Here is a 10241-nt window from a genome sequence, read left to right as displayed (position 1 = left end):
GTATCCTCTTCCTTCTGTGTCTGGCTGCCCTGGGCCAAGCTGGAGGACTCAGGGATTGATGGGACTCTGACGTGACCTGGCAAAGCCGTTCCAGTCCTGCTTTGAGGCCACTCTTGTAAAACTTACAAACTTGTCATTCTTTTTATGGCAAAGCAGATCTTCTAACTGGGATTGCAGGACAAGCCCAAATGTGAATGCTGTTTGAAGCTGGATCCAACCACTCCAGCCAGCTGCCTTCAGATGTAAAAAGCGACTGACTTTGTTTTATGTGGCAGACATGAGGCAACCAAGAGCTGGCCTAACTGCAGATTTCCATATGGCAAAAGTCTTTCTTTGAAAAGGGCATCAAAAGGATGTACATTCAGAACCACGTGGAAGGAAAAGGAAACAACTATTTGGAGCAAGTTTGGCTTCAGGGGAGCAGTGAGGCTGAGCCCTAGTCTGGCACTGGCTGAAGATTTTGTCCCAGATCCCTTCACCTGGCTCTCCGTTCCCCCTGCTCTCCGACCAGCTGTTTGTTTGTTATCATCCCCACACCTTTCTGTGGTTGCTTTCCTCTTTTTCAGCACTCCAAGATATTTTTCTGATGGCACCGAGGAGCATCTTGATGTAAATGTGAAGCCAGAAGTTTCCACACATGTTGACTAAAAGAAAGCTGAATCAGTAAGAAGAAAGAAATGTGAGACAGAAGAGCTCCATCACACTACAAAATTTGTTTTCATCATCCTCTGATAGATGAGATTTTTCTTTGGCTTTTCCCAAAAATCAGAATATTCACCAAAGGTCCAGATGCAGGATTTTTTTTCTCAAAAAGTGGCTGAGGATCAGTGCCAGATAAGCAGTAAGACAGAGTCAGATATGTACCAACAATCTCCCATCCTCCAGAGAACTAAAGCCCTGTGTGGTACAGACCCCTGCTTGCTGTGCCCCACCACCTGCCTTCAAGAGGTGATCAATCCATGCTTTTGGAGACCCTCACAGAAGCACAGAAACAGCCTCCATAGAATCCAAGGACAGCATCCTCATCTTTATTATTGCTGTTATAGCTCATTGTCAAGGAAGACTTATCCTTTGGCTCAGTGTTATAAAAGAATCATAGAATTGTTTAGGTTGGAAAATACTTCCAATATCATCAAGTCCAATCACAAGTCCAGCACTGCCACATTCACCACGAAACCATGTCCCCAAGTGCCCCATCTACACAATTTTTAAACACCACCAGGGATGGTGACTCCACTACTTCCCTGGGCAGCCTGTTCCATTGTCCTCAAAACCACTGTAAGAGGCCTTACTGTTCCTGGAAGCTTTCCAGGGGCAGCATTCATCTGCTGAGCTCCCTCACTGAAGTGGAAATTCTCCTGCTATGGGGCAATTTTTGTGGCGTGTTTATAAAGGTCAAAGCACACGACAACACACAGGTGTATGGCAATGTGGCTTCTGGTTTGAAGAACTGAAGTGTTCTGAACGATCTCTTTTAGACTGTTGATTTCCTTGGGATATGCTTTTGGATAGTTGGGCATTTGCTTCATGTGACCTGACGGTGTGGCAGGACTTCTGATTGCTTTTCCAGAGATGTCTTATTCTAAACAGAGTGTCATCTGCATCCACAAAAAAACCTCACCCATGTAAGGACACGGGGAGTGCTGTGCAAACCTCCCAGGGAGCACAGTGTGCAGGCTCTGGCAAGCTTTGGAGGAAACCAGTGCAGTGGTGGATGTATTCACCAGAAAAGAAGGAAGGTCACTCTGCCAGCAGATCCCTACATCCTCCTCTTTCCAGAAGCCCTCCCACTGGCACACAGCCATGCCTTGGCTCCTTTCCAGGAGTACAGCATCTCAGCCAGGGAGAATTTGTACAGAGCCTGAAGGGAGATGGGGAGCTCTGTAAAGCCTCCAGCCCAGACTGTTTCTGTTGATCCATGGCAGCGTGCGTTGTACGTCCTGGTATCAATGTGATGAATGCTGTGCTGACTTCTGCATTGTGTGTGCCTTGTACTAAATATTGTCTGCTGGAAAGTAAATAACAGCAGATGAGCAAATGGGGCTGTGATGACATTTCAGTGTCCATAATGTTTCCATCCACAAAATGCAGCAGTTATGCATCATTTTAACTGTAGGAATAGATAAGCAGTCAGCTATCTGTATCCAGAAAATCAAAAAGGAAAGCAACATTAGAGGAAATAGACAGGCAGTGGGTGTTCAAGGGCAATGAGTCATCCTTGCCACAAATAAGGTTCAGAATGAGGAATACTCATAATTAGGCAGCATATTTCAAAAGTTCAGCTCTTTCCTCCTTTCCCAAATTATCTTTTATGCCCTGGGGACGTTTTGGGATGACAGTGTCTGCTTTGGGATGTAGACATGAAGAAAATCCACTGTGGGAAGAAATGACCAAAGAGCAGAAAAAAATCAAGTTGAGCTGTAAAGCTGCTTTTTCGTGACACTCAGGTCTCCCTTCGAGAGGAAACTGTCATGATGCTGATCAGCCAACAGAGCAAATATATCCCAGGGAAGGACAAGGCCTGTGGCCACTGAACTCAGCACTTGCAGGAAGCACCAACAGCACCTGCTTTTTCTCTTTCCCCATGATACTTATTCCCCTGAGCTTGCTCCGTTCTGCTCTCGTTCAGGGAATGAAACGGGTCCCTCTAGTGGGTGAATCCAGGAGGAAAGAACGTGCTTCCCATTTTGGTACACTTGTCTCTTGCCCTCCTGAAGTTCACACCTTTTTCGCTGAAGCTGCCTTGGGTTGAAAACAAAGAGGATTTTGCCCCTGAGTAAGGCTGGGTCTCACCCTAGCCTAGATCCTGGACTGTCTGAAGTTGAAGTTTCCCAAGAGCAGATTTGGAAAAAGAATACGAATTCCGTTGTGAATGCAATGCTCTGGCTTCTTGGAAGCTGGAAGAAAAATAAATGACAAGTGTTGTCTTCACTTAGGAGGATTTGTGGGAAAGAAGTGTTTTTGAACCTTCAACATTTCTGACTATGTATCATAGCATCAATAAAGCTGGAGAAGACCTCCAGGTCATGGAGCCCAACCTGTGACTGAATGCCACCATGCTCACTAAATCATATCACAAAGAGCCATGTCTACTTGTTTTTCTAATGTTTTCAGGGATGGTGACTTCACCACTTCCCTGGGGAGCCTGTTCCAATGCCTAATCACTGCTTCTGTGAAAAAAAATTTCCTACCAGTTTCCTAATAATGACATAATTAATATTTAGTCCTAAAACCTCTGAATCACAGAGATGTTTGGGCCTGTCCTAGGTGGAGACTAATCCCTTTCTGAATAAGCCTTAAACCAGCAGACATGAGTTTTTGTGAAACTGCAGGGCTGCAGTGTCATCCCCATTCCTTCCCTGCTTCCCTCTGCTGCAGAGCCCTGATTGCAGCAGCCTGACTTCACGCACTGGCAAATGTCATCACTGACACTGCTGTGGTGGGTGCACACCATCATTATAATCTGTATGCATTTAGCCATCCCAGCATGATAAGAGAATGATTAGGAGAATAGTTAGAGAGTAAATTAAAAACTCCCAGCAGTTTCCTGTGTGAAGGTACTAACTTACAGGCATCTTTTTTCACAGCATTACTGAAAAATGCCATTAGTTATACCTGTGAATACATGTTAGATTTAAACCCCTGGTGAGAATTTTTATTAATATACAAATATGTTAGGGCTCTTATGCTGCTTAAAATGTAATTAACCATCTTCTGAAGATTAAGGGTGCATAATCATAAAAGAAGTGCACTCTTGTGCATTTAATTCTTCTAATCTGCTTTATGTTGATGTTAGTGTGGAAGAATAATCGCTAGTTTGCCTAAATAGTTTGAGTTTGTGCTGTAGGAAGAAATTGTTATAGGTTGCACTTCTAAACTTAAAACTTGGTAGGCTTAAAGTGACAGAGGATGATGAAGTGCACAGAGAGATTAGGAAAAAAATGCTTCTTTTATTCTTTTGCTGCTGTTGCAAATGCCCTGCAGTGGTAAAGCTGTGTTCTTGACAGTTTCATTCAGCAGACAAAAAGGAGGAAGGGATAGGCACACCCAGTGAATGACAAAGATAAGAGCAATAAACTTTCACTAGTCTCCTTAAGTACTAATTTAAACACATAATGTGTCATGTGGGGATTCAACAGGATTTTCTGAGAAGTATGTGGAAAATGAGCAACCAACACAAGGTAGAAGACTTTTGATTTGCTGTATTGTAATAAGAGAGCTGAGTTTGTGAAATGCTCTCTAAAAACATAAAATAATGGTTTTATGTTGTCATTGAAACATGCTATTGGAGTTGTCCATCCTTCCAGGGCTGTTACAGTCCCCATGAAATGTTGATCAGGTTTATTTGAAAAGAGGTGAAAACCTTCAGGGCCATGGAGTATGGCTCTTCAGGGGCAGTTTTTTCTTAGCAACATGATCCATAAAATCATCAGGTAACTTCGAGAGCTCCACAGAAATATTTTTTGCTCCCCTTCCCTCTTCTTGCAGACTAAGAAGAGATGAAGAAAAAAACAGTGAAAACTGTGGGATGAAGACATTTCCTGATAGTCATGACTGCATGAGTACACACTGAAGTTGTGTAATAAGTGTGCAGCCCATTTCCTACCAGAGTCAGTGGGATGGAAACCCATGGAAAACACGGGATGAAGAGCCCATGCCACTCCTGCTTTTGTGGAGGAGTCAGAGGGGATGGAGACTGGCTGGTGTTCCATGAAGACCACCAAAGAAGGGAGTTTCCTCCTCACTTGAATATGCAGGGTGTCAGCAAGGTCCTGGAGGAAAAACAGCCTCCAACATCAATTTTAAAAACTGAAAAACAAGTGCAAAATCATTCCATACTTTTTTTAAAGACCAATTTATGTTAGGGTGTTCCTTTAGCACTCAGTTCTTTGGGGGGTCAATAACACCTTGCAGCAGCTTGTTGTGGCTGAGTGGACAGGGAACAATGGCACACAGCCCAGGGAGGGCTCCTTGGCTGCTCTGTGCTTGTTTTCTTTATTTCCAAGTGCATGCAGAGGGAAAGTTGTTTGTTTTCATGACAGTTTCCCTCTGCCAGGTGTGACAGGCAGCCCGACAGGTTGCTCTGGGCCCTTCGCCATGCCGAGCTCTTGAGGCAAAGCTGCTTTCAGTGATTCCCGAAAGGAGGCAGCTGCCAGGCTCCTTGTGGCCACCTGTGCTCAGGGAAACCCTTCCTGTGGAGAGCACACAGAGCTTTTCTCCTTTGGCACTGACAGGGAGCCACAGAAGCTGCTGCTTAGGGAGCAAGGGCAGGGGAAGCTCCTGCTTTCTGAGTCAAAACCCAGCATGACAGCACAGATATTCCCCAGGTATCCATCAGGCCCAGGACCAGGCTGTTGCACAAAGACCATATTGCATTTCTAGCCTTTAGCTGGCAGTCCTTTACAAAACTGCAGGGAAATCCTGAAGATTGTTAAAGCATCAATAGTGTTTCATATCCATTTGTTGTTTGGTCCCAAGCTGATGTTCCCCACTGCCTGCTTCCCACAGCACTGGGTGCAGACTGCATCTCTGTCTCGACAGGTGCCAGAAGCACCAGCACAGAGCTGAAGGGTGCTGTCAGATCAGAGCAGGCTTCAGCCACATCCATATCCTGGCCTGAGCCTAGGCTTTTCAGAGAGGCATTAAGTAGGTTCAACCTTAAAATGTTACTTAAAATTCCCTTAGGATTTTTGAGCAGGTGGAATATATATATCTCTCAGTCAATGGGAAGGACACCAGATTCCCATTCCCACCTTGTTTAAGGACTGCTAGCATGAACAACCTTGGATAAAATGCATTTGAGAACCTGATTAATTCTGTTTGCCATTCATCCCTGCACTAAATAAGACATGAAGCTACAGACACAAAACCAGCCATTCTTATGTTTTAACAGTTTGCTGTCAACACAAGAAAATAAAATATGAATATTTTAGATTCATAATGCAGACAAATAGGAAATAGGAGCTGTATTGTGCTTCACATGCATGGCTAACTCAGTCATGCTAATGTGATTATCTCACTGAACTTTTGTGCTGTCGCTTAAGGGTAACTTTGCCTTGCTTAGCTGGGTTATACATATTTGTTTCACACAGGCCTTATGTCTTTTTTAAGGTTGTAGAAATAAGGAAGTCTGATTTCCCTCATCTGTTACAAGGTAGCATCCTGTCTTGGCATTAAAGTCTTGGGCATAGAAATCATAAAATGATAGAGTTTTTGATTCCAGGAGAAGTAAGGAGAGTGGTTAGCAGAACTGCCATCCTGGACTTCCAGGCAGCAGATTTTTTCCTGTTTAAGAGATCAATGCACAGACTCCCCTGGAAAGCAGTGCCAAGGAGTTCAGGAAGGGCAAGGGAGTTCAGGAAAGCTGGAGATTCCTCAAGAAGGAAATCTTAAAGGTGCAGGAGTAGGCTATCTCCAGGTGCTGAAAACTGGCTGGAACTCAGGGAAGAAAAAGAGTTCATGAACTTTTGAAGAAGGGACAGGCAATTCAGGAGGACTACAGTGATGTCATGACGTTAACAGGGTCAAAATTAGAATTGAAAAGAGAAAAATGAGAAAAATATCAGAAACAGAAAAAGCCTAACAGATATTTAATTTGGCTACTACAGTCGAGAGAAATAAAAGATGTTTCTACAAGTACAAAAGGAGAGCTAAGGAGAATCTTCATCCTTCACTGGATGTATGGGGAAATATAATGACAGAAGATGAGGAAAAGACTGAGGTTCCTAATGTCTTTGTTGCCTTAGTCTTTAATAGTAAGAACAGTTGTTTTGTGGGTACTGAGACCCCTGAACTGAGACAGGGATGGGGAAAGGGTCAGCGATGTGCTACACTACCTAGGCAGACACAAGTCTATGCAGACAGATGGAATCCAGAAAAGGACAGTGCAGGGGCTGGCAGAAGTGCTCCCTGAGCCCCTGTCAATCATTTACCAGCAGTCCCAGATAATCCAGGAGGTCCCAGTGACTGGAAGCTAGCAAATGGTACACCCATCTACAAGATGGGCTGGAAGGAGGACAGGGGAACTGCAAGAAGAGAAGAAGATCCCTGCTCACCCAAGTCATCCTTCTGCCCTGCTTGCCATTGCCTGCTCCTGTGATTTTAGGAGATGGCTCTTCAGAGGAGACCAACACTCATGGAGGACAGGACCTTCAAAAGCAGGTTCCCAGGGGACTTCCTAGACTTGCTCCTTCAGCAGTCCAGAATCTGTTCTCCCCATATGCAGGGTCAAGGTTTTGCTGGCAATTGTATGGACATTTGGCAGAGGTGTTCCACAGACAAAGGGAATGATGGCTGTCTGTATGTCTGTGAGATAAATGGTAATAAAGTGTTGGGAAGTGGGAGAATTGGCATGACATAAATGCTATAGGTTAAGGAGTGGATGTTTTTCTGGTTTCAGCCAGGATACAGTCAATTTCTTGTCAGTAGCTGGTCCAATGCTTTGTTTTGGATTCAGTATGACAATGGTGTTGGTAACACACTGATGTTCTGGTTGGTGCTAAGTGTCACATTTATCCAAAATCAAGGTCTTTCTTGTGCCCCATGCTCTGCCAGTGAGGAAGTACAAAAACCACAAGCCCAAAAAGCTGGGAGGGAGGAGCATAATTAGGACAGGTGGCCCAAACTGGCCAAAGGGATATCCCATAGGCTGTGATGGCCAGTATATAAAATAGGGGAACTTCCTGGAAGAGGAGCTGATTGGTGTTTGGGAAAGGGTCTGGCATCAGTCAGCATGTGGCAGTCAATTTTATAGTGCATAATTTGTTTTTACTTTTTTTTTTAACTCTTCATTCCTATAAATTATTCTAATTTACTTTATTTCAATTGTTAACCTATTCTTATCTAAACTTACTGGTTTGCACTTAGATTTCCCCCTCAGATTCAACTTCAGTGGGAAAGTAAAGGGGTTTAGGGGTGTGGGGATGGGAGTGGGGAGTGTGGGGTTGGGGATGGGTGTGTGGATGCGGGAGTAACCAGCTTGGAGGTGCTCAGTTGCCACCTGGGCTGCACCCCATAACCTCTTTCCCTGAGCTGCCAGCAGAGTGCCACAAGAGACATCACTGGCACCAGAGACATCACAGCCAGGCCAGCCCTGCCCTCATTGATATCTGCCCCTCATTGTGATGTCACTGGCATCAGAGACATCACAGCCAGGCCAGCCCTGCCCTCATTGATATCTGCCCCTCATTGTGATGTCCCTTATGATGTCACTGGCATCAGAGACATCACAGCCAGGCCAGCCCTGCCATTCATGCCCACCCTAGCTCAGACCCTCACAATGGCCACAAGAAACCAAAGTCCTGATACCCAGCCTGCCAGCTGCCCAGTCCCCTCTCCTTCCTGCCTGCTGTCTGCCATCCCTTCTTCCCTCACTGCCAGCTCCCTTCATTTCTCTTTTCTTGCTTCCCTCCCTTCTCAGCCTCACTGCACTCCTCTTTCTTCTCTTACAGGTCATAATGATCATACTACTCCTCATCTGGCTTGTGCAATGGATCTGCCATTACATCAGTGTGTACCTGGATAGGGACCTCAGCCACCAGAGGACTCGGACACTGCAGGGGACTGGGGTGCAGAGTGTCAGGTCCTGGGGAGCCATGCTCTGGACTGCCTTGCAGCATGGGCTGTTCTGGGCCATTACTGGAACCCTGGTGCTGCTCTTGGCACTCTGCTGGTGGCTCAGGACAAGGATCTGTGAGGTGGACAACAGCAGGGACTCAGAGAGTGAAGAAAGTGAGGAAGAAGATCTTCCTGAGATGAATATGATCGGGATCTTTTCCAGACGCTTCCAGCTGTCAGTGCCGAAGCTGTCCTCCAGGAGACAAGTGGTGCAGGAGCTGCTGACCGACCTTCTCCGAGTCTGCCAAAATCTCTTCTCCGACAGCTTCTTCCCCGTGCTGCAACCAGTCATCGGGGTGGGCAGTGCCTGTGAAGGATGGAGTACCCAAAAGTCAGAGGATGTTGTCTACTGCATGTTTGTGCCCCTGAAGCCTCCCCGTGGGCACACCTTCCACCTGGAACCAGACCCCGCGCGGGAGACGCTGCCGCCGAGCATGCGCGTCCGCGTGGAGCTGGCGTGCACGTGCGCCGGGGAGCAGCCTGACCAGCTGTGCTTCCTCCACCACTCTCAGGAGGAGCTGAAGAGAAACCAGGTGGCCAGCCTTCTACACACCCTCTGCACCGGCCCTTACCTGGATGGGGAGAAAATTGCCCTCTGGTTCCAGACATTTGTGATCTCAGCCTGGTCGGTGGTGCCTCAGTCCCGTCGCTACCGCATGAAGGTGCTTCCCTCCTGCCGCTCCTGCAAGATGAAGCTGATGAAAGCCTCTGGGAGAAGCTTTTTTGTGGAGATGGTATTCAGTGTGCAGCAAGGTGACTCAGACATCTTCCTTAGCAGCCAGCCTACAGAGGCCCAGTTCCCCCCAAGCACGACATGGCTGGAGAGCTACGCTGTGGCAGAGGCAAAGTTCTTCAGGCATGTCTCCATGCAGGCCCCTCCCCACAGCTGCCACCTCAAATGCCTGCGGCTCTGTGCTCGCCTTCTGGAGGGCTCAGGCCTTTCTATCTATGCCTTGAAAACCGCGGTCATGCACCTCCTGACCTTGATCCCCCTGTCAGAATGGCAGCACAGGCGTCTCCTGATGCGGGTGGATGACATCATGAACTACCTGCGCTGCTGCCTAGAGGAGACGCGCCTCGAGCACTTCTTCTTTGGTAATGAGGACATGCCCGAGGAGATCTCCTTACCCCTGGCCTTCCAAAGGGCACAGCCCCTGAACCTCTTCCAACACCTGGCACAGGATCCAGCTGCCCAGACTGAGGCATTGCAGGTGTTGGATAAGCTGCAATATCACCTCTACTTTGAGTTCTGAATGAGACAACTGTGGAATCACAGAATTGTAAAATTGTAGAAATGTGGAAGGGTTGAATCATTTGGTTTAAAGGAAAATACTTCCAGTATTATTCTAACCATACTTTGACCTTCTGGGAGTTTTAGTTGATATAAAGTTTACAACAAATGGTGTGTTTTAACAAACACTGTATCTCTGAACATCCGTGCATGATCTTGGCATGGAATATGGCTGCTCAGCTACCACAGAGTTGGAAATTATTTGGTAGGAGACCTGAGGCAGTGGGCTCTGGTTTCTCTGATTCCCTGCCTGTGGCTCTCCCACTGTCTGTGCTCCTCCACTGGGGAAATGGGAACAACTGGTCACCCTCCACAGCTGTGCTCACTGCCAAGT

At 46.5% G+C, this 10241-nt stretch overlaps 1 protein-coding gene across 1 annotated transcript; it reads left to right on the top strand.

Moving 5' to 3' along the window:
- Positions 1–8456: 8456 nt before the first annotated feature.
- LOC134551492 (inositol 1,4,5-trisphosphate receptor-interacting protein-like 1) lies at positions 8457–9869 on the top strand. The gene has a single exon (XM_063399153.1). It carries the CDS (start codon positions 8457–8459, stop codon positions 9867–9869), a length of 1413 nt encoding a protein of 470 aa, XP_063255223.1.
- The last annotated feature ends 372 nt before the right edge of the window (positions 9870–10241 follow it).

The sequence above is a fragment of the Prinia subflava genome, chromosome 5 (assembly GCF_021018805.1).
Source record: "Prinia subflava isolate CZ2003 ecotype Zambia chromosome 5, Cam_Psub_1.2, whole genome shotgun sequence".
Lineage (NCBI taxonomy): Eukaryota > Metazoa > Chordata > Aves > Passeriformes > Cisticolidae > Prinia > Prinia subflava.
This window is presented reverse-complemented; position numbering and strand designations above follow the sequence as displayed.

What these genes read in the sequence shown, in the direction of transcription:
- LOC134551492 (XM_063399153.1), top strand. Translation starts at nt 8,457, where the DNA reads ATGATCATACTACTCCTCATCTGGCTTGTGCAATGGATCTGCCATTAC.